The 22864-nt window shown below is 52.2% G+C and overlaps 9 protein-coding genes across 9 annotated transcripts; 5 read left to right on the top strand and 4 right to left on the bottom strand.

The window, feature by feature from the left end:
• Nucleotides 1–4223: 4223 nt before the first annotated feature.
• Nucleotides 4224–5274, bottom strand: J4E84_008967 (uncharacterized protein; the record flags this gene model as incomplete). Its single annotated transcript, XM_049391533.1, has 2 exons — nt 4224–4310; nt 4741–5274. The coding sequence occupies 2 exons, from the start codon at nt 5272–5274 to the stop codon at nt 4224–4226; spliced, it is 621 nt and encodes a 206-aa protein (XP_049240661.1).
• A 239-nt stretch (nt 5275–5513) lies between these two features.
• On the top strand, nt 5514–6195 carry J4E84_008966 (uncharacterized protein; the record flags this gene model as incomplete). The annotated part of the gene is made up of 2 exons (XM_049391532.1): nt 5514–5543; nt 5596–6195. 2 exons carry the CDS (start codon nt 5514–5516, stop codon nt 6193–6195), a joined length of 630 nt encoding a protein of 209 aa, XP_049240660.1.
• An 880-nt stretch (nt 6196–7075) lies between these two features.
• On the bottom strand, nt 7076–7826 carry J4E84_008965 (uncharacterized protein; the record flags this gene model as incomplete). The annotated part of the gene is made up of 2 exons (XM_049391531.1): nt 7076–7364; nt 7672–7826. The coding sequence occupies 2 exons, from the start codon at nt 7824–7826 to the stop codon at nt 7076–7078; spliced, it is 444 nt and encodes a 147-aa protein (XP_049240659.1).
• Nucleotides 7827–8412: 586 nt separating this feature from the next.
• On the top strand, nt 8413–9198 carry J4E84_008964 (uncharacterized protein; the record flags this gene model as incomplete). Its single annotated transcript, XM_049391530.1, has 2 exons — nt 8413–8555; nt 8607–9198. 2 exons carry the CDS (start codon nt 8413–8415, stop codon nt 9196–9198), a joined length of 735 nt encoding a protein of 244 aa, XP_049240658.1.
• Nucleotides 9199–9473: 275 nt separating this feature from the next.
• On the top strand, nt 9474–10252 carry J4E84_008963 (uncharacterized protein; the record flags this gene model as incomplete). The annotated part of the gene is made up of 2 exons (XM_049391529.1): nt 9474–9601; nt 9652–10252. 2 exons carry the CDS (start codon nt 9474–9476, stop codon nt 10250–10252), a joined length of 729 nt encoding a protein of 242 aa, XP_049240657.1.
• A 3261-nt stretch (nt 10253–13513) lies between these two features.
• Nucleotides 13514–13992, bottom strand: J4E84_008962 (uncharacterized protein; the record flags this gene model as incomplete). The annotated part of the gene is made up of 3 exons (XM_049391528.1): nt 13514–13710; nt 13799–13891; nt 13956–13992. The coding sequence occupies 3 exons, from the start codon at nt 13990–13992 to the stop codon at nt 13514–13516; spliced, it is 327 nt and encodes a 108-aa protein (XP_049240656.1).
• A 422-nt stretch (nt 13993–14414) lies between these two features.
• On the bottom strand, nt 14415–16030 carry J4E84_008961 (uncharacterized protein; the record flags this gene model as incomplete). Its single annotated transcript, XM_049391527.1, has 2 exons — nt 14415–15769; nt 15823–16030. 2 exons carry the CDS (start codon nt 16028–16030, stop codon nt 14415–14417), a joined length of 1563 nt encoding a protein of 520 aa, XP_049240655.1.
• Nucleotides 16031–17834: 1804 nt separating this feature from the next.
• Nucleotides 17835–18716, top strand: J4E84_008960 (uncharacterized protein; the record flags this gene model as incomplete). The annotated part of the gene is made up of 1 exon (XM_049391526.1): nt 17835–18716. One exon carries the CDS (start codon nt 17835–17837, stop codon nt 18714–18716), a length of 882 nt encoding a protein of 293 aa, XP_049240654.1.
• Nucleotides 18717–19236: 520 nt separating this feature from the next.
• On the top strand, nt 19237–22389 carry J4E84_008959 (uncharacterized protein; the record flags this gene model as incomplete). The annotated part of the gene is made up of 2 exons (XM_049391525.1): nt 19237–19241; nt 19359–22389. 2 exons carry the CDS (start codon nt 19237–19239, stop codon nt 22387–22389), a joined length of 3036 nt encoding a protein of 1011 aa, XP_049240653.1.
• Between the last annotated feature and the right edge of the window lie 475 nt (nt 22390–22864).

Genomic DNA, 22864 nt, shown 5'->3' with positions numbered 1-22864 from the left:
CACGCGTACAAACCTGCACACTTTGCGAATACATGAAGGAGACACCGGTCGCGAAAGCGACCTATAGTACCACCCTTTAAATGCTGTAAACTATTGCTGCCTGAGTGCTACGTACACGATTGACGAGCACTGCTCGAGGTACAGGTTGAGTGTATGAGAAAGAGACTGCAGCGTGTCTCCGTAGATCTTACATCCCCTTTGCCCATGATTGCGGACTTAGAGTTCCTTCTGCCATTTTCATACATGTGTGTCAGGGTGTGTGTATGCGTGTCTGTGTGAGAGTGAATTGGAGGGGAACCACCGATGCGACGCGTTATGAAGCTTCTCTAATGTCGACACAGTTTACTGAGACCGGCGACGTGATCATGGAGCTATTACATGCGCTCCACCGCGTGTGGATGTAGCTTGGCTGTTGGGTTCTGTGCTGTCGCCGCCGTTTCCGTTCCCTCTTTCGTTGTCGCTCTTAGGTGCCTCACTCGCCGGCGGAGTCGGAGTGGTAAATGCCTTCTCTGGTTTGCAGTCAGCTCTATTCGGGCATCGCTCATGGACATAGGAAGCTTACCAATCTGATCGATTAAAGATTTGGAGATCAGAGGCATGTCTCGCAGGGTACGCTCGCCAGCCATGACGCTCCAGCAGCAAGAGAGGACGCGTCTGGTCTCAATCTGGAGGGAACGGAGGAGCTTGTGGTGGAATGACCTTGGTCCAAACAAAACTGCGAGGTAGTTTCTTTGGATAAGTAGAAATATTAGCGCTGTATCATTCCTGAAATTAGGAGTGCTGGTGGGTCTTAAGCGACCTGTGGCTGAGTGGTATCGGAAACGGATGGATGGTCCAGACAAACAGCAGAAGGCAGCCTTGCGAATCAGGACGGTAGCATACCACGCGAGCGCATGACATGACCACGCGAGATAGTTACCCTCCCAGCATTGAAGCTTGCTGCACTTTCCATACGACGAAGCTACGAAGGCATTGTCGAGTTTGCGCAAGATAAAACTCGACCATGATGAGGAACGCGACGACAGGTCGACTTTTAGCAACAGCGAAGACTGAACATAACAGTGTCGCGTCAATGCAACTTTGGGATGTCAGTGTCTGGATCGATGACCGGCCTGATGAACAGTCGCAGGATATATGGCCAGAGACCCAAGCCTTTGTGGGTAAACTGGTGAGAAATTTGGAGACTTTGAAACGATAGCTCATGGTGTTTCGATTGATACAGGGGGTACGATACGTGGTGTTGTGAAGTTCAGATCATTCCGATTCCGTCTTAGTTCGAATAGGCGGTGAACGAAACCAGGCGTGCAGTGCCGTCGCGGTGCAACCAGAACACCACCACCCATCCATCCAGCTACCGTTATTCTAGTTATCTAAATAAAAGACCATCGCCTGGAAGTATCTATTACAATGTCAGTACACGCTGGTAAGAGTGAGATGGTGATGGTGTATCCTTACGCGATCACCATTATGAACGAAGGCGTTGCGCTGGTACCCATGAACTGTGCTGATGCAGCCAGGAGCAGACAAAACAGCGGGATGATCACAATTCTTTGCGACTGTTCACCAACGACGGTGAACGTAGCGATCGGGGCGATCAAGATCAGTATGGCCAACACGTAGACGCATGCGTTAGCAACGCCTTCTACTGTACTCTTGTTGAAGATCCGGCGCCTGCTGTCTTTGCCCTCGACCGGGAACCTTCGTTTGTACATCGGTAGTTTCAAAAAGAGGTCTCTAGGAGGTCCAGAGATGTATCTGACCAAGGGGTCCAGGACCCAATCGCAGATAAATTGCGCCATCGGCGAGAGGTTTTCGTTCTTCACCGTGGCCACATAATACGGTATAGGATCACCGCGCTGGCCATACAACAGTGAAGCCATCTCTCCGTTTGCTGCGCGCATACCAGGCACTTTAACACGATTGCAGGCGCGCCACAAGTCCATGGCTTTCTTCGAGGGTGGCGGAGACGAAGTAAATTTCTCGGAAGTCTCGACAACACGTCCTTAAACCCTATCAGCTATTGAGGCAACTCCAAACTCGCGGGCATACAAACCGAGAAGCAGTAAAGCCTCGATGTAAGGCATCATTACCTCCCTATGGATGGCCTCAGTGGGTGAGGGTTCCCCAGGCTGTGCGCTCTTCTGCAGGTAGCAGTCGACGGCTCTCCTACATCGGCAGACCTCGCTTTCCACGTACGCTCGAACTCTAACAAAATCTTCTGTTACTGTGAGGTAGATTCCAGCTTGCGGAAACTCGGCGATCTTTCCGAAGCTGTCGCGGTGATCGTATAGAGCCTGGATGCGGTCCTTGACCGAAGGTCCACCACCTCCGAGCTCAGAGCAGGCTTGCCTTGACATTACGACGAATTGACTTGACGGGAGAGGTGCAAGATATATTGGAAAAAATGTGAAGGATGTCCTGCTGCCATCCAGCAGCCTTCAGTGGTATAAGTACGATTCGCTGACAGTCGACTTGTCTATCGGATGAGAGATGGCATCGCAACAAGGACTACGGACCTGTCGCCACCCTTCACTCCTCAAGAGCCTCATTCTGAGCTGTCAGGCAGATATGCGACACCAGAATGCCGCGCCGAAGCGCAGAGTATGCATGAGTTGGCCTTCAAGAGATCGAATCATTGCCCCCATGTCTCACCATCCACTACACCGCTTGAGGCCATCTCTGGGACCACATCAGTTGGACGCAAGCAAGTTCTCACCGGAAATGGGACTGTAGACGTCGCAATAGGCTCGACGACGAGCCCAGGGAACGACGCGGTTGCACATGGGTCGAGACAGCCACATGTATGATCCACGCGCGAGCAAGGGCTATAGCAAGCGCTGTATTCCGTTGCCTTGGGAGGCTATGCTGATGCGTTAAAAGAGTCGACCGGGGTCGTGGGATGGTGTGTAGACATGCATGCCGAGGGGACATTCCCTGGAAGTTGAGCATTACACGCTATGATGGCTGGCTCGACCCGTGCCGAGAGCTCTGCGCGGAATGATTTGCAGTCGTAAGGATATCGTCAAAGATTGGAGTCGACGGCTATGGGGAAGCAGCGCTGAAGCTCTTCACTTTAGTGCTCCGGCTAGTTGGCAAGCGAACCTTGGGGCCGAAGACCGCCAAATCTCGACAACCCCGCCGTCGAGAGTCACCATCTACGCTCTCAAACCGGCAAGCTAGAACCGCTGTTACTTCGGGAGCGGCTCACAGAGAGTGCGCGAATGAAAGTAAGGCAACAAGCACAATTCATCCCGGATTGTCGCGCAATAGAGTCCCGAGGTCTTCCAACAGCGACAAAATGGCCCCGGATCGACATTTCCTGTATGCCGCTGGCGCGCTTTCGCGGTATCAGATGGCTCTACCTCGCAGCAGTAAACGCTGTGCGACAATGGCGTTCTATGGATCACGATGCGCTGCGTCTATCAGACCAGTACGCTCATGACATTGCCTTCCTACGAGACGGTGTCCGGGGTTCCACGTCAACTGCACCAAAAGCCATGCGCCTGGCTATTTGCGATGATGTTGCCACCACCACGATGCCAATATTGATGACAAGCGCCCAAGTCTGCAGTACGAACGGATCCTTCGGCCTCGATAGACAGCGAAGACAACCATTACACAATTAGAAGCCGAATGACATCTTGTACCGGCCCTCCTCTACTGGTTATCCATGCCCCTTGGGTATTCGTGTTGTTCAAGCAGGATTGGTGGTTATGGAGGCCTACACCGCCTCTGCGCTGGAGTTTTCAGCCTCGTCGTTGTCATCTCGTTTGCGAATCGAGGCTGATTGAATACCTCGTTCATCACTGCAGTCTTCTCCATTGCTACTGCGGCTATGTGCATGACGCTCGAAATCTTTGTCTCGCAGGAGAGAGCAAGTACGCTCAGACATATCGCATACAGAAGCTGACATCACGCCTGACCTCATGACTTATCCCAGTGGAGCAGAAGGTCGTTGGGCTAAGAATCTGCAACAGTAGGTACTAATTGAATGCAGCGTAGCGGGCGAATACATCATAACACAGTGCATCGTGAAGAAGGTTCATAATCTATAGAGACCGTGGCATCCACCAAGTTGAAGCTGGCTTGTCATAATACCGTCTAATGCTCGACATGAAACAAGTATGTACAATCGCAATAGATCGTCCGTAAGAACAAAAATCGGATAAGAGCGGATGCGATGTCACCGGTGCGACTGTTGGGATCTAATGAGTTTATCATGTCTATCCGAGAGAGCCTCCAAGAACCCAAACCTCGCCATTGGATACCTTGTCGGCGATGCTGGTCACTTCGATGTCAGCAGGTTGAATCTGTAGGCTTGTGTTAGCAAAGAACAAATAGAATTTGGACCAGATTAAGTTAGTCGGTGGGTAAATGCCAGCAAAAATCCAAGAATCGTCAAAAATGACCAAAACATGGGCAAAAAAAGATCCTGGAGTATCTGACTATAGCCAGACGAATGCTGAACAGAGTGGGACTCGAACCCACGCCACTTTCGTGACCAGGAAGTAATGTTAAGAGTAACCTTAACCTGGCGCCATAACCAGCTCCTATAATGTGTTAGATTTGGTCGATTTGAGGGTGTTTGACTAAACTTACGGCCATCTGTCCTTCTCTAGGAGCTGTTGATGGAGATTTGATCAATAGATACAAATATATTGATAGTTGTGTGGGCGTGGGACGAATGGTGGGGCAGTGCCAACCAAAGGGCGGGACTACCGACATAGCGGCATGGCTTACCTTCTTTTGGCCGTCTTTGGACTCCCACCAAATCTCATTGCCGGCAAGCGTCTTGACCTTCTTGCCCTCTTCCCACGGGCTCTCTGGTATGATGTGGCGCTGCACAAAGCGCTCAAGGTTGCCCCGCGCGCGGTCTTGGCCGCTGGTGCCCTCGTACGCGTCCGCGCCAAAACTGTCGTAGTCGTCGGGGTCCTCCCAGGGCTTCCTCTTGAGGTCGCGCATGATGCTGTTGTTCGGTGCCAGCACTGTGGCGTTTTGCGAGGCGTTGTCGAGGCGGCCGGAGACTGCGTCGATGTCACGTGTCAGGCCGCTGAAGATGGCGATGTTCTGCGTCTTGCCGATAACATCGGATATGATGACACCAGTCGTCGCCTGGCCTTCAGGGTTGCTCATGATGTAGTCTCGGAGAGGTGACTGTTCGCTGAGGATGTTGAATGACTGGATGATGCTATCGAAGGGGCGGGCTTGCGCAGATGTGGCAAGGGTCAGGGCGATGGTTGCGAGAGGGTATGCGACGAAAGAGACGGGCTTCATGATCGTTCCAGATGGTGCATTAGGGTGTCGTTACAGGTTCTGGGTGAACGCGGCGTTGAAGATGGGAGCACAGACGTCATGCCGCGGTGAAGCCAAGACCTCGTGACCACGCGACGGGTCCACTGGTGCCTTCCGAGCTTGGGGACCAACTCTTCTTTTCCTCACATGCCTTCACCAACGTGACACCCCGCGCCCTGGAGCGCGTCTAATCCAGTCGCTCCGCAATCTACACATCAGCCATGGAGCTTCAAATACCAACCGTCACTACCGTGAGTACAGCAGTCAAGTATCGCGCTCGTAGCCAGTCGCTAAGTAGCTCAGGACGACCTACGCGCCTTCCATGCGCAACACTTCCCACACGCGCCGCCGCCAGAACACATACTACACGGCTTCGAGCCAGAGGTAGAAGTAGTTGAAGGATACTACAACGAAGCCGATGATGGGCTGGGCTACTACCCCGACGGCACGAAGCGCACCCTGACCGACGAGCAAATCGCCATGTTTCGACACTCTGAAATCCATGCAGTGCTCCGCAAACGGCGAGTACGGAAGGAAAATGGCGAAATCTCTGACGACAACGCTGTCTCTACAAGTCCAGCGCCGGCTGTTCCACCCACGCAAGAAGACCCCTCGCGCACGGCTGATGTCGACAAGACGCTGCCTGATGCGTCTGCAGAACCGAAGAAGCAACAGTGGGCGACCAACAGTGCCACGTCAAAAGCCAAGGCCAAGAGAAAGCGGGATAGATACGCGAAGAGGAGGAAAGAAAGAAGGCTGGAGAGAGGCTTGCCGCGTAGACGGAGCGGGCGCGACGGCGCAGACAGCGGCGATAGTGACGATGGAAGCGACGAATGGGACGCCTGGCACCAGGCCAACGGGCCCGACGTGCAAAAGGACGAGACCCTCGATCTCGACTACTGAATGGACAACAGCGACAACTGCTGGTCAATCATTCAATCGATGCAGTAGCTCATCCACCCCAACTGCTGGCTTGGAACAGATACAACACACTTGACCGGCCTCAAATCGTAAGTACATTTCTTTCTTCACTCTTATATGCAATGATGAAACCCTAGTTATCATCCTTAGGCGTAGCCGGCGACAGGCTTGAGACGAGGGTGAAAGACTGCTTGCGGCCTGATCTCTTGACTCGTCTGGCGCTTTCCAAGACGACTCATAATCTTCTCACTGAGCACCACTTCTCTCCGTAACCACACAGCATACTGTCTGTATCATTGTACTGACTGTTACCAGGACCAGGGTTAAGAAGTTGAAGCGAAGACATGTACCGAAGGCGGGAAAGAGACGCACAGCTGATCAGCAGCTGTGATCGCGCCGAGACATCTCTAGCCGCTTCCTTAGGCTACAGCCACAACACGTAGAATCTATAAGAGTCGGGAGAATTGATTGCATTCCAGCAATCATTTAGGTATACCGTTGTGAGAACAAATTCCTCATTGAAGTCATGAAAGCAGCGTCTTCAATCTATCTTCCTGGTGCACTGAGACCTTATCCAGAATAGCACTAATATCGAAGGCAAAAAACCTCGATATCCAGCAAAAACTTTTGATAAGTAGCTAAATGGGAGGTCGCCGCAACGCTGTCAAGTGTCGCCATTTTATACGTGAGTGCTTCTGCCGTGTTGGACTTGAGTTGTTCGGCGAATGAACCGTCTCCAACCCGTCGAATGAGATAGCCTAAAAATCTCATTATCAAGTGATTCGAACGACTGCAGGATCGACTATAGCTTCATTAGCATGGTTCTATGCGGACAGCTTCATATCTGGTCGACTTACAAGTTTCAACGACCAGACCATGGTCGATTGGTCTGGTGTACCTTTACTTCGACCGACATTTCTCGGATGCTTGGTTCGAGGTACTCGTGTACAGCCTCCTCCGTTTTCTCGCGGGTCATAATTGGATCTTGGGCCGAGTATACTTCAACTCGCAGCTCTTGCAACGCGGGGAGCGAGTCAGCAAGTATAAACTTGTTGCGCACAAAGAAGAACTCTGTGAGCTCTATGACGCTTTCGGGCGAAACGATGTCGAATTGTAGTATCGTGATTTGTTTGCGCTGCCGTAGCTTGAATCTTCCGAAGGATCTCTTTGCCCGCTGGACAGAAGATATGGAGAATACCGTGAGAGCCAACGGCATGATTGCGGTTTCGGAGTAGATCTGACGACAGGTTCTCAGAAGAGCAGTGGCGTTCTTCGGCTCTGCTAGTGAAGGATAGAACTTCCCTCTCGCATCTGTCTTATATAATTTCCCTCCCAATGCAAGCTTCCAGATTGTATTGCGGATTTCAGCAGGCATACGAAGCAGCGGAGAACTCTCATTTTGTTTGACGCTGACAGACTGTTAGCTATTGCTCTTACAGAAAGACTGGTTACACTCACAGCTCTTTTTCATCACCTTTGGGCGTGACATTTAGTAAGCCATTTCGAAACTTGTGGTATCCGCGCGCTGGTCGCTTGATGACTTTGTTTGCGGTCTTTTTGGTGACAGGGGCCTTCGGGGCTTTGTCGCCGGCGACGGTCTTGCGGGGCGCCATTGATGGTTCAGGTCGTTGGAATTACTGAGGTTGTTCCAGCAATGCGCGGTGTTCTGGGTTGGGGTACAATCAAGAGATTGATTGACCTTTGAGGTAAAAGCGACGAAAGACCTGGCAGCGGAGGACTACTACGAAGGCAACAGCGTAAGACTAGCGTGTGACCGTGCGTTGAGCGAATCGGCAAGCACGTGGCAGTGATCAGAGATTGGCGAGGGGAGGAACGATGTTGATGGTGATACGAATCACTGGGTATGGGTTGCTACCTAATTCACGCCGCATCGTCGCTCACCTCACGCGACATGTGTGAGCGAGCGCCGTTACTGTTGGAGACGAGGATGGTTAGTGGACTTTACCATCTACTTCGTGCTGCTACTTGACATTATATCTCGTCTCACCCACCTTCGCCTCCTACATCACGCTCGTCTCAGGTACTTCATCTCTTCTGACTCACCTAGTAAGCCCGACCTGCGCCTTTACCTGACCGCTAGGCCCGACAGTCCCACAAGTAGAACTCGACTCTACTCTTTTCCTTACACATCTACTCTACACTTTCCAAATCATCGACAACCTCGTTATGGCATCCCGAATGCCTAACCAGACTGCGACCGTCGCCAAGAGCATGAAGGCTTCCACTGGTGAAGGAGTAGCCAAGCGCAGTCACAAGAAGCTTCGCTTTCATGCAAACGGCCTGCTCAATGTTGAGCAAAAGACGGGGAAGTACCTCAAGATGTCAGTATTTCCATCGACTTGGGTTCAAGTGGTTCACTGACTTGAACACAGCGCGAGACAGAACCAGCGGAACTCCCCATTGTTGCGGTTGCCAGCAGAGATTCGCCACTTGATCTTCGGATACGCACTTGGTGGCAAGACATTCCACATCGATTACAACGAATATCAAGGCATCGCAAAGAATATGACGGTCTCAAAGAACACCCTTGCTCTGCTCGCTGTCTGCCGACAAGTCTTTGCTGAAACCGCTTTGCTACCCTTCAGCTCGAACACATCCTCAGCTATACATCCCCAAGTGTTCAATATGTGGATCGAATACTTTCCCTCGGTTTTTGCTGAAGCTGTCACTTCGGTACGCCTCTATCCCTGCGTAGCGTCCTCTCCTCCGGAGCAATGGCTCGACCTTCACGACGGCATACCAGGTATGTGGGATATCATGGTCGACCACGGAGACAAGCGACTGTCTTCAAATTTGACCTCTCTCAAGAACGTACAGCTTGTTGTGGGCATAGTGATAAGAGATTTCACGCAAGATGGCAAGAAGCTGCAAGAACGCGGTTGGCAGTTCATGAAAGGTCTGTATGAGACAGAGAACAGCGAGATCAAATTCGTCAGGAGTGAGAGACAGCCCTTGTACTTCTAAGGGTTGAGGTGGTTGCTATTTTTCTTCTCCTCTGGCAAAAGTACACTGAAAGTGGTCTGGTTTCATTGCGAACGTGCGAGTCAAATACCCCATCTTACCCACAAAACTCTTTTCATTTCGTATTTCCTTTCACTAGCAGTATAGATCTATCATATCCCAGAGTGGGCGATCTTTCACCCTAAGCAGCCCTTTGCTATGATATAAAAGAATATCTTTGGCTTGATTGTTTTCTCTCCACCGCCCTACCAACGCATCCATTATACTTTGAACTCAACATGTCGGCCGCTCAAACTACTCCTCAGATCGACACACCTAACGACAAGCCTCGCCGAGGAAAGCGCGGCTACAGAAAATCCAGAGACGGCCTACTCAATGTCAAACCCATCGGTAGCGAGATTGCTATGTAAGTTCAGTTCCATCACGTCAAAATTTGCAATACTAATGCCAGCGTAGCGTACAGCGAAACGCCGAAGAATCGCCCCTCTTACGACTTCCTGCCGAAATCCGCTCCATAATCTGGAAGCTCGCTATTGGAAACCCTATCATCCGCCCAGCATGGGGTGGACCTCTTAAGCCACTCAGACATAGATCCGTGTTTGAGGAGCGTGCGTCTGAATTCCCCGCACCGAGGCACCGCTTCGCCCTCCTTCGTGTCTGCCGCCAGATCTACTCGGAAGCTGCTGCGTATTCTCGCCATATCAGCGTGTTTCGCTTCTATAACTTCGGCAGTCTACAATATTGGCTCAACCATGCCACAAGTGCTCAGCGAAAGGCTGTCCAGAAGGTACAGTTTGGCCGCTATGAGTACATATTACGAAGGTGGATGTCGAGAAATTTTGCCAAAGAATTGAAGAAATTGCCGAGTTTGACTCAGGTTGAGATATCGTACTATGGGTACAATGCTGAAGTAACTAAGGAGTTACTAGCTGGGTTGGACAAGATGAAGGGGAAACTCGATAAAACCATGAACGTGAAGCTGGAATACCAAGCTCGGCAAGGTAGTCATGATTGGATTTGGACTTTCTTGCATGGAGATGACTTCAACGTGCAATGAGGAGATAGAATTTTGCTGTAATTACCTATAATCGAATATTGGATACGTGGTGTCGACGCGCATGTCATTGACGTCTCGAAGCCCAGTCCATCTTGAACATCTTTCACATTTGCCAGATTTCTGACACGCGTTGACGAATGTAGTCTTGCGACTGTACCCAACATTGCCGATGAATCTCCGCTTTACGAACGAAGCTACCGTATTGCCCCGAGGCGGAGGCCCAGATGGCACTTTCCCCGTCCTCATGCCTAAGGGTGTCGGGATCGTCTGGTCGGTATACCACCTACACCGTATTGAGTCCCTCTATGGTCCAGACGCAAAAGTGTTCCGACCAGAAAGGTGGGACAGTGGCGAGTTGATTAAGAAGGCTCGTCCAGGCGCTGGATTCGTCGACTTCAATGGCGGCCCAAGACTTTGTCTAGGTAGTAAGCGAATCACCGTGTGTTTCCGAGTCGCGAAGTGCTGATTCCTGATAGAGGATTACGCGTTGATGGAAGCTAGCTATGCTGTGATTCGGATACTTCAGGTCTTTCCAAACATCCGGATTGCCTCTGGGGTTCCGAACGAGCCTGTTGGAGCGGAAAGGCAGACATACACTATTGGCATATACCCGATGGATGGTGTGCACGTGAATTTGGATTGATGCAAGCGGTGTTCTGGGTGTTCTTGGCGGTTGTAACAGGGTTTACGCAAAGAAAGTGGGACTCGCTTACTGGCCATGCGGCGAGGAAGGGGCGCGCGGAAGGCGACCGTGGTACGCTCGGCTCACATGTCACTCTTGTGGGAATGGGTTCTGGCGATCTTAGCCCGCTTGAAGCTTGCGAAGCGTCCAGCAGCTCGTGAAAGGAGTCGTAGTCGTTTGTTGTAGTACCTGCGGGCTTGGATGACGCGTTACTTTTGTACCTGTATATGATTGGTATTTCTCAACTCGAACCTTGTCAACGGTGGAAAAAAAGGTTTTGCCCCTCTCTATGGCATGATTCGTGGGATTCGCGGGTATCTTGTCGCACAGATAAGGACATTCGTGCAGCTCGTGGCTGTCATGCATGCAGCCACCACCCCGAATGGATATCTTTCCGCCTCGCCACATTCTCAGCCTTGCATGCTTACCATGAAAGATATAGCCGCCATTGAACCTCTGGTCTTTCTTGGGATCGTTTGCGAAAACCAACAGCCTCGCAACTGACGCGTAGCGACGAAACGCCGTTTGTGTATAGATCGAGGATATGGCTCCAAAGGCCCCGGCAAAGAGCTTTTCCAGCAGGATGCGCGAATGCAAAGCGATAATGGTAGCCTTGAAGTAATAACCTAGCGGCTACCTCTAGATCAAACTGACAATGCCATCAGAGAAAGACTCGTGGTAGTCGCCAAGAATATATACGCCAAGATTAGACACCGTCCAGCTGTGGCAACCCGGCCGGGCTTGAAGTTCGCCGACTATTGGATGCTAGCCATTCGTATGTCTGCCATCGGAATTGTAGTCACCGGAATCTCGCTCGGAGCGATGCGCACATACATCTCCATAGGCCTAAGCCGTGTTTTCGGTGAAGAAGTAGATGCGGATCTCAAGCTAGCCTTTCTTGGTTTCTTCAACAAAAGCCTCGATGTCCTCTTGGTGAGCTCTTTGGAATATATGGCTTCATTCTTTATCACAGTCTGGATGGCTCAGACGCCTGTAATGGGTGATAGGCGTGGTGTGAAGTACAGCGACTTTGGTCTGAGAGAGGAGTTGACAAAGCCGTGGATGACTGTCAGCAGCTTTGTCACAAGGTGGCGAAGGTCTAGCTTGAGCTGGAAGAGCGTTGCCCGCTGTTTGCTTTGTCTTTGCGTATCTGTCTCGGTTATGTTGCAAGGCTTGGCCGTGAATACTGTGGCGATACCGAAGAAGCGTTGGTATCCTAACTACCAGAACGGTTGGAAAACGACGGCACATGATCGAGCGACAATGAGAATCGAGTATCCTAAAGTATCACTCCTCGGCGTGGACTGGCTAAACATCCTTGGTGTCGGCCAATCCAATATTGGAGGGGAAGGCTACCCACCATGGGACTGGGCGCTCGGCATGTCCGCTTCTCTCGCGTTCACCGGCTTAACGCATGTTGTGTCCACGGTAAAGGAAACGCAGAAAGGCTGGAGGCATGTGTATAATTACCGGCTGGACGGAGATTCATGGAAGCGCTGGACTACACTCAATACCGATTTCGGCATATCAAATGGGTCAGTCGAGACGGCCTCCGCAGACGATGGGCAAGTAACCAGTGTCTACGACTGGCTCAAGAACACGGACCATCAGCCAACATCTTCATCGATCGGTTGGACCGGTAACCTGACGCTCGTACTGCCAGTACTGAACACTGTCTGTTCGCCAATGGATTCGTTGAGCCCGGAGGCGTCAATCGTTGTCCGGCCGCCAGCTAGAAACGGATCGTCGGAAGCGGTAATCACGACCGATTTCGGACCAGTCCCATCACTAGGCTTTGCCGGTGCCACTTGTTCCAGCTTGTTCCGACATGGATTATACGCAGTCAATGTGTGGATCGTGGATAGGGAAAGTCCCGACCTGAGCTTTAACCACTACGGCGCTGAATTGAACCAGAAGATTGTTTACGACCGCACAACTGCAAGCGACTTTGATGTTGCCAATGGAGTAGGTATGCAGGCACGGGACGTCATGCCGAGGCTTGAGCTATTGGTTCCATCGACAAGATTACTGCCGCAATTCCTATTGATGAGTCGCAATCTACAGGCAATCGATCCACCTGTCAACACCGACGCCATGGGCCTGTCTATCGTCATAGGGATCTTATTCCAGAACATCCTCAGCATGAGCAATAAGTACTGGTCGCCTCTTCCGTCATCTCTGCCTTCCAAATCGGAAGATAAGATTGTATCCTATCCCATTCAATGGCAATTGTACGGGTCCAGTCCGCGTCTAGGCTGGGAGTGGGTTGCCGTTGCCGTCCTCGCGATTGTGCTGTTGTCGTCTTGCTTTGGCATATATCAAACACTGCGGTACTGGATGGCACCGGGTCCATGGGTACAGCTTGATGGTATGATGATGATTGCGCAGCGAAGCCCGGAGCTTGAGGGCATCGGAGATGAAGGAACGGCGCGGGAGAGGTTATACTCAGTAGAAGAGAATAGGAGTGGGGTATTGATACTCAAGAGTAGAGCAGGGTAGTATATAGCCACCCTGAGTAGTTATACAAGGCGAAATCGCCGTTCAATGATAGCCCTCTATTCAAAGAGACAGAAAGCTTCTCAGACACCATACCTGAACTCGCGCACCTTCTTCTGGTAGTAGTAAGTCGCCAGCGCACCAGTCGCGCCCAGAGCGATCGGTACAGGCGCGCGTCCGCCGGTCTTCATAATGCGCGGTATCGCAGAGCCTATCAACAAGATGCTGTTACCAAGCGCAAGTTCAGTGCCGTAATCCTGATTTTGCTTGATACGGTAGCCTTGGATCGCAGGTTAGCTGAAGCGCCCACAAGCAGCTGTATACGTTCAATACAGCCAGAACCACGTCCTATGGGCACAACAGCTTACCAGCAAGAGCGTAGGAAGCACCCAATCCGATTCCAGCGACAAGGCTTGGTGTTGAGCGTGTTCGGAGATAGCCAGCAGTTCCTCCGACGGCCACTGCACATCATTTCTCAGTCAGCTCTCATACACCCAGACACGCAGATGGCGTCGTGACACTTACACAAGCCTGCCAATGTGAAAGACGGATGCTCGGCCATTGTTTCTTTACGTTGGTCTGATGAAAAGCGATGCTTGTGCGTGATGGTGTGCTGATGCGGTGCCAAAGGATGAGGTGATTGGGAAGCTACCCAGGGCCAGCACGGACGTGCCAAGACACCATGACACCATTACTCGGAAGTGGGCAAGAGCAAAAGATGCAACTAGGATGAGAATGACAACGTATTAAGTTCGTTACTATGTGTATGGGTATCTGGTGAGCGATCTAACGATAGAAAAAGGCGAGCCAAAGAGAGCATGAGCTGCGCTGCGATGAATGAAAACCCTGCCACTCTTCCTTACCAAAACGCCGAAAAGCAAGATCCTTTTCCAAGAAAAACATCGCTCGATAATCGTCAGTTTGTTGCGCAACAAAATTATCTTGATCTCGTCACTGGTCCTCCCACGACAACCTGGAACATCTTCAGGTCACGATAGAATGGCTCACGCTGTACCTCGTGCTGGGCGGCGCAAAAGCCGAATAGCCGGGCGGCATCTCTTCTCGTGTACCAACACTCGCGCTGCGAGCCGTCTCAGGGCTTGGAGGCGCAACACTGCGTGGAGCAAAGACATCAGAGGCAGCTCTGAATGCCGTCTCCTCGACACTCCTCGCCCTAGCATTCTCAATACCAGTATCACTGCCTTCGGCGCAGATCTGTATCGGGACCTTCAGATGTATACTGGAGCTTCCGTGGGCGGAGAACTGCAGCGCGAGGGTATATGTTCGTGAGATGAGGCAGGAATGGAATGTCGGTATGAAGTTTTGTGTCATAGGAAGGGTGATTGGCACCAAGATCTGCGCTGTGTAGAAGGCACCTTGCTTGTATTCCTTGGATGCAGGGAGGATGCCAATCGCAAAGGCCTTCTCCGCTTCGCTCAGAGTTGAGCAATCGCTAATACCAGAGTCGCGTCGAACTAGGCTTTCTGGACTAGGGTTTTGTGCCGCATCGTGCTTTTCCCACTGGGCGGAGGCGATGCAAAGATTGGACAGCGGCACGTATTCGGAGTACAGGCCTTGCGACAGATCGAACCCGAGCGTAGACCGCGTTGGTAGATTCTGTCTAGGAGCTGAGGCGTAGTAGGTCACGACCTTCATCTTTGTTCCTAATGAACCGAGTTTCGGTGGTGCGCTGGTCTCCTCTGTGGGATCAAACCGGAGAACTAACTTGGCCATAGTCGTGATTGTTCTGCCCTCTGTTGATCTTGCGCCCGGAATGACAAGAGGTGGCGGCTGAATAGTCTTCGCAGACAACGTCCCGAGCTTTCCTTTGAACAAACCCTTCTTGACTGTCTTTTCCTGTCGCGATCGGTACTCGTCGTTGTGGTCAATGTTCAGCGGGGGCTGCTCTGCAAAGGCTGGCTTCACGCGCACTTTTTTCAGCTTATCAGCAAGCACCGAGATGCCTTCTGATCCGCGAGTGTGCGCAATTTTGACTTGGATTCCGTAGGTGATCTTTGACATTTCCGGCGCAAGGTCATCAAGCAGTGTACTGCCAAAACCAGCAAGATCGGGATCGCCAATGCTGGGTGGTAGTGAGAGATGTACGTCGCGTATGTGATCCGAGACTACTGGATGCGAGCAGGCTTTTGGTAGTAGTTGCGAAGGGATGGTAAATGTGAAGGGAAACTTGTAGGGTCTTCCAGCTTCAAAAATTCTTGGGGAGGGGAAGTTTGATTGGTCTATTGGCTGTCTAAGAGTCAAAAACCGGTGCTTTGCCTCTGTTCGTCCTGTCATTGTTGGCGTAGTCGTCATCCTATCCACATATACCTGGCTTGTACCTGTGTTATGTCAGATACGATAATTGCGAAGTTCGTGTGTGATCTGAGCTTACCAGTGAATGCGATGTCGATGTCCTCAAAACGAGTGTCGTGCGGTGCAGTGATGGTGACTGTTCCCTCGATTGTATCCATGGAAGAATAGCTGGTGATGAACTTGTGGCAGTGGCCATTGCTGTCGTTGAGATCGATCACGATGGTAGGCTGGCCATGATGCGAGATGTTGCGGACCTTATAGCCGATTTGATTGCCCAGCGCCTGCATCCTGTCTGGTGGCGCAAACACTGATGTGTTCGATGAAGAAGACATGTCGATGCTGTCGCGTGCCTTAAGGTAGGCTTGCTAGTTGCAATAGCCAAGGCAAGGTCGCACCAGAAAGCGGGGAACAATCCTGCTCAGATAAGACGTCTCGAATGCGGAGAAGCTGAGAGCTGGGCAGCTGGGGTAGTGCGAATAGGCAGAGATCAGACTAGTAGGTGGCGAGTGAAGATAAGACGTCTGCTCCAGGACTGCACCACAAACAAGTGGGCCTTAAGGTTGTCTTATACATGGCACTCAGGCACGCCCTGGGTTGAGTCATTTGCAAGCGGCACAAAACTAGGGCTGGTAGGTGATGAGAAGGTTGCATGCTGCAGATGGATGATGCGCTGAGCGATGGCTTGCTTTGCCGTCGGATACGCGGGGGAGTCATCCTGCATCCATCACAAACCACGCCCTTGACTCCAATAGCGTCGTGCGCTAAGCCCATACAGGTGCCTGTCTCTACATTTCCGCAAAGCTGAGTGCAGGACGACATCAAGATGTCTCCACAAGTCAAACGGTCTCGAATGTGCTTTTCTCAATTCCGTGATGTTGCCCGTCGCGATCGTGCTAGCTTGCGGCGCACCCACCAACCATAGCGGTACTCTGGCGGTCAGTTATGTGCCTCAAACCAGCCCTACAGGTTCTCATGCCACAAAAGTTGAACAAGCGCGACACGTTCCTGACTACTCGCGCTGAGAGTACACGACGGGTGGATACCTTTTGTCATAGGCTTCATTGCAAATTTTCAACGTTATGCCGTTAAGTGGTAGAGTCAATAAACGTCGCGTTTCAACCTCATCCAACAATCGGGGCTCTCCGAAGTTGCGTTTGTTAGCAAATTTTCCCTTTGCTTGCAGCTAAAAAACTTCTAGAAAAGGGGCGGCGCCTGATGGACCATCATACCCTTGTGGTAGTAGATACAGTAGTACATGGTTGACTGTTGGCGGCTTAATTAGGTATGCATATCGGCGTCGCGGACGTATGAAACTTGCATGTAGGGCGCACGCGCACGCGTTGGAGAAGGGCGCGCTGGTGATTAATCAGCGCCCTTGTCTTGCTCCTGGCCATTCAGGACGGGCCGATGGCGGTAGCGGCTTACTTTGCTGTGAGATGCACGGCATAGCAGCTGAACTCCGATGGCATGCTATTCCGAAGCATGCAAGTTTTCCACCGTATCGCATTCCTGGCGGAAACGTATCCTGTGTCCGTTGGAAAAGCCGTGAGCGTGACTGTCGTTGCCTCAGCTACTGCAGGTTCTCCGGTGATAGGAGTACCTGATGACAAAACAAATTCCACCAACAGATTGATGGTAAGCAACGGCAGAGGTAAATGCGGTGTCGGAGGTTTGGCGACAATTGGGTGATGCTCTGTTGTACATGCGATGCAGGTGGTGTTGCGGGATGATCCAGGGCACGGGCTGGGATGACGGAGGAACCTTCCGCGAACGTCATCTCGCCATCAGGAGCTCCGCGCTCAGCTATCGCAGCACCAGTGCAACTTCTCAACTCAAAAGACACGACGCGGGTCAATTCCGCACGCGACGAAGAAGAACGCGCTCACCCTACGGCGTAGAATGACGATTGCACCTCACCCCTCACCCATTGCCTTGCGTCTTCACCTACCACCGTGACGGCGAACAAAACCCTGGAACCATAGACACTATCACCTTGTACAACGGAAAAGCTGAACAGGTTTGCAGCCTACATTAGGATAAAATTATGCAAATTAGGTGATCTAACGTCAACGTAGGCTCCGGGTGTTCAGTATGGCCGAAATCCCTACTCCTCCAGCGTCGTCCGCGCCGTCACAGCACGCGTCGCCCCTCCCACAATCACGCAAACACCCACTCAAGCCCGGCGGCCCAAGGGAATCTGATCTGATACGCTACCTCGACCATGGCGTCAACAGCATCCAGAAGCGAGTGGACAACCGTATGACGAACCGAAAGCTTAAGCCAGCGCCGGGCGAGGAGGAAGGATACAAGGCGTTCTGGGAAGTCGCAAAAGACCTCGATGGCCTGGTAGATGTTGTCTGGGTGTCTGGATCACCGAACCTCCAGATACCCTATCTGCTCAACCTCGCCGTCCTCACCGCCGACTTTCTCCCACTATTCGATTCCTCAACGCGTTCCGCTCAGGCTACTTTCCGTCTTCTCTCGAAACTCGACTACGCCTTCTCCTCTTTACTTACCGGGCACGATACTGCGACCGGAGAGTTCTTACCTGGGTTTGAGAATGGTCGTACAGTCACCACAACGGACAAGGTTCGCTTGAAGGGCGTTGTAGACCGGACTAGGCTCACGGTCACCCGTGTAATGAGCGGAGACAGCGTGGTCGGTGACGAGGGCGATGTAGGTGAGGCTATGGACACGGATACAGAAGGAGAGGCAGAGGCACAGGCAGAGGCAGGGGGACGTCAAGGCACTGTGACTTTTGAAGGCTTCGAGGATAATGACGACGATGAGGAAGATGAGGACTGGGAAGAGCGCGGTGTTGCGAGTGTGTACGAAAAGACTATAGGCGAGTTAGGCGATGTCCTAGGCGGTCCACCGATTGGCATCATTACCGACGACTGGGGCGTCAACGGCAACGAGCAGCAAAGAAGCGGCGGAGGCTTCGTTGAGTCCGGGGGTGAAGTCGAGCTCTGATGCATGGTATCGGCTGCCGTCAGCTGCGCACCCTTTTGAGGCGAAATTATACGCAAACTAGGCGTTCTTTGTAAGTATCTCCTCGTGCGCATAGGACTCATTACGACTGGGATGGTTAACTCAGTCTTCTCTCTACATGGTCTACCGGCGCGTCGGGGTTTCTCAAAGCTGCTTGATTTGCATCTCCATCACTTATATTCATCGCGTGTATATTCTCATAGCCAAATCCACTTTCATGGCACCTGGGTACATTTAAGATTGCCATACGTCAGGTGGGATGTGCATTGACGCAAGTCTGGCCACGGCGGCGAGGACGAGTGCGCGGAAAGAGCACTGGAGGTACCTGCCGGAAACGGAAGCCCACGATATACGTCACGCGATTTCAGCAGCGCTCGGTCACCGCAACGCGTCCCCCATACACCCCCACCATGCTCGACACGCTCTAGACGGCCTTACCGCACCCAACCGACTCGAGAATACCCAATCGCCGGGCAGTGCGGCATTGCCTCTTGCGACGGCCATGTCGTAATACGTGTATATTCTTTCACCTGCAAATATGCCTACCTACTTCGCGCGTGGCGTCTCGGTGCGCCTGGGCGCGATTCCGCTCGGTGATACGACTACAGCAAAGATCATACTGAGAAAGGGGGAGGCAGCCAAGCAGCAGTCTGCATTAGCTGAAAAGAGGCTGTTGGGGAGCAAGTTGTTGAAAGAAGAGCAGGTGCCTTTCCCCGGTGATGACGCCGCCTTCCAGCTCAACTGGCTCGCAAAAGCACCTTTTATGCAGACCCGGGTCGGGAGTGACATATACGAAGAGGAAGCTCCTGGGGACGCACAGGGTGCGCCGAAGGGTGCGTACCTTCTGCCTAATACTAATAGCACCACCGCGGCTAACGATAGCTTCTCAGATGTCTCGCAGCGCACACTGAAAGCACTTACCCTCCACGTCAACCTCTCCGACCAGACCTATGTCTCCGGCCTCTACAACCAGAGAACATCGCTCAAGATCGAAGTCTTCTTCAATGGAACACTCGCCGCATGTTTGGCCATGCCCAACTACGACGGCAAATCTGGCTCGAAAGACCATCACCAGGTCTTCGCGGGCACTAGAGTCGACTTTCTCGCTGAGCGGCCATGGATCATCCTACCACCCGGAGTCGCCGCAGATGGCAGTACTGCGAAGAACAACACACCACCTTCGGTAGAACAGCGATGGCAACACATTGGCCAGGCGCTCCAAGCTGAAGCACGCGAGCGGGGTACCGACGAACAAGGCAACATTCCTCCTACTGCCGAGTTCCTCCATGCGCTTGCGACAACGCAGATGCCGGAGCAGGTATACACTGTGCAGAGGCCAGGTGGGAAGACTTTCGGGGTCATCGACGTAGTCATCACATCTGGAGAGGGTAGGAAGCTCACTAGCGGCGTGGGCTATTTAAAGGCACCGAAGCGCATGATCGACGAGAGTTACCCGTTCGTGCTCGGAGCCGACGGCAGTACTATGCATCTACGTGTCGATGCGCCTGGTAAGAGAGAGAGTGACGCGGAACCTCAAGATACCATGGAGCCGACCTCAGAGGTCATCGACGTGGATGCAGAAGGAGACAGCGATCCAGAGTATGGGTCTCATACAAAGAGACAGGCTCTCCGGTCTGGAGTGCAGTCGAAACAGGATATGTCACCTGTCTTGCCATCAGCTCTAACCGTGGAACCCTTGACGCTGTCAAGTCCACCACTCGCCGGTGTCGGATCAAGCATTCCAGCACTGATAGCACCAAACATTACAGATGCAAGAATTACGTATTCACCAGTTCGAAGAAGTGCAGATACCTCCAACATACCGCGTGCACCGGAGACTGGACGAGCGCATACGCACGATGCAGTACGCATTCCAGAAGCGGAGCTCACGTCGCGTGCAGGGTTCACTCCGAAGATGATAAATTCAGATCTGACCCCAAACTCGCAAACGACTCACATGCTCCCATCACCATATACCTTTCAATTCTCGGATCCAACACTGGGAGGAGTCGCACCCAGTGATCTCATGCGTCAGATACCGGGCGACAACGCCGGCCTGACGTCTAGTCCGCTCGATCGCTTTCCCACGGCTTTTCAGGGCCCAGGTTACCAGTACGCATCACCTTTTCCTACACATTTACCAGGGCTCAGGCAAGCACCCTCAAGTCATAGGCCGCATGCGGGTTCTCTGCCTGGAGAACCACGTGGTGGCTTACCCGAAAGCCAATACACGCGTCGAGACTACACCATGTCCGGTATGGGGCCCAACTTCTGCGGAGCTCCCGAGAGCTACAAGCCAAACATGTTACCACAAGTCGCAAACCTCCATGGATATCAGGAATCTCGGCCACCACACCTGTCATTTCCGCCGTTTGATCGCAGACTGTCCCTGCCGTTACCGCCAGCAGGTTTGTACTCAGTACCTACAAAGCCAAAACGAAGTGTCTCTCCGAAGAAAGCATCTCCTCCAAAACAGTCGATGAAGACAAATTCCAACATCGTGGTCAGACGCTTGGTAGTCTATGGGCAAGATAGATCAATTATAGTGGATCATAGGTGGGAGCCTGAACTGCGTTTAGACTTGGCTTCCAATCGCCCCGTCCAGAATCCGACTCGACAGGATATCGTCCCAGGAGATCGTGAACAGAAGAGATCTATTGATTCAGAGAAGGCAAGCACCGAATTTCGCGGGTCAAGAAAAAGTACGGTCCGGATGGGAACGCCGCCGCCTACATCGCCATTAGAGCACGCGAAGACTGACCTGCCCCTCGCTATCGACAATCCACAAGAGACCAGCGCTTTCCAACCGAATGTTGTGTTTAAACAACCCGCATCTACTGTCAAGAACTCCATCCTAACGGGTGAACGACCTGAAGTAGAGGAGGTCAAGCTGCATGGTGACCAGCCGGATGCTGACTCAAGCAACCAGAGTATACATGCAACCGAATCAAGACTCTCGCGTCGTACAACTTCTAGCAACAACATTCTTGGTATACAAGGCCCAAAGGCAAATCCATTCTGGTTCGAGGATCCAGAAGAGATACTTCGTGAAGCATCTGCGCGACTACGTCGATCTCGCTCTTTCGCCAAACCGAGAAACACGCCGGATGCAGCACCATCGTCCAAGATCGCAGTACCGGTCGTCGAGAACTCTAAGATCTGGGACACCGCTACATCTTCCCCTCTATCCAGCCTACATACAACCCCTGAGCCTGATATGGAGCCCATTTCATACACCCGGTCACCTCAAGTACATATTGGTTCGTCTCCTGCTCCTATCCCGCAAGCAGATGGCTCACCGGAACGCAAAACCTTGCGCGGATCACGTCGCGGCAACGAAACCCCGTCCCCAGTGAAGCTCACTTCAACTCTCACGACACCTCAACTTGCGCGCCACGAACCCTCTACACCTCAATCCTCGGCTACGAAGAAACGTAAGAACCTCCACCGCACCTTACCGAAGGAGCCTCGCAGTCCCACACGTCTGAAGACGAACAACAACCCACCGCTGAACCGAGATTGTGTCATCGCGTACGCAGAGAGCAAGGACAAGAAGAACAAACAGGGCATTCTAAGGCAGGTGAAGAGTGAGAGGCAGGGAGTGTTCAGTGAGAACGATGTCGTTTTTGCGGCTAGGTTCTTCGTGGAGGATTGAAAATATGCTAAGTGGCCTGTGGACGATGAAGTAGAAGCATGCATGAGACATGCAGAGGATGTATGTAAAAACTGTACGCTCACGATGTACGAGCCTCGATGTTCTTCGATGCATCGAGCGCAATGAGAGGTCCTGTAATTTACATCTTGTACAAAAGTGTCTGTTGATCCTAATCGAGGGATAACCAACGCGTGTAGAACAGCGATGTAAACCTGCACCATGACAGACATTCGCCGCGCTTAGAAAGTGGCAGGTTCTGAGATGGCGTCATCGTCATCGTGTAGTCACGTGTCGCGCGTTTCCAGTCTAGCCCGGGCACGGCCCCAGAACGCGGATCGGTTCACGCGTGTGCGAGCGCGAACATGACCACGATGAACGCCTGGCAACCTCCGACAGATCCGGGCTCCATGCACGGAAGCTATCGCAACTCAGCGAACCTGTACATTCACTCTAGCACGACAGATGAGAACGTCTG

The sequence above is a fragment of the Alternaria hordeiaustralica genome (genome assembly GCF_023758085.1).
Source record: "Alternaria hordeiaustralica strain BMP 2776 chromosome Unknown scaffold_25, whole genome shotgun sequence".
Lineage (NCBI taxonomy): Eukaryota > Fungi > Ascomycota > Dothideomycetes > Pleosporales > Pleosporaceae > Alternaria > Alternaria hordeiaustralica.
This window is presented reverse-complemented; position numbering and strand designations above follow the sequence as displayed.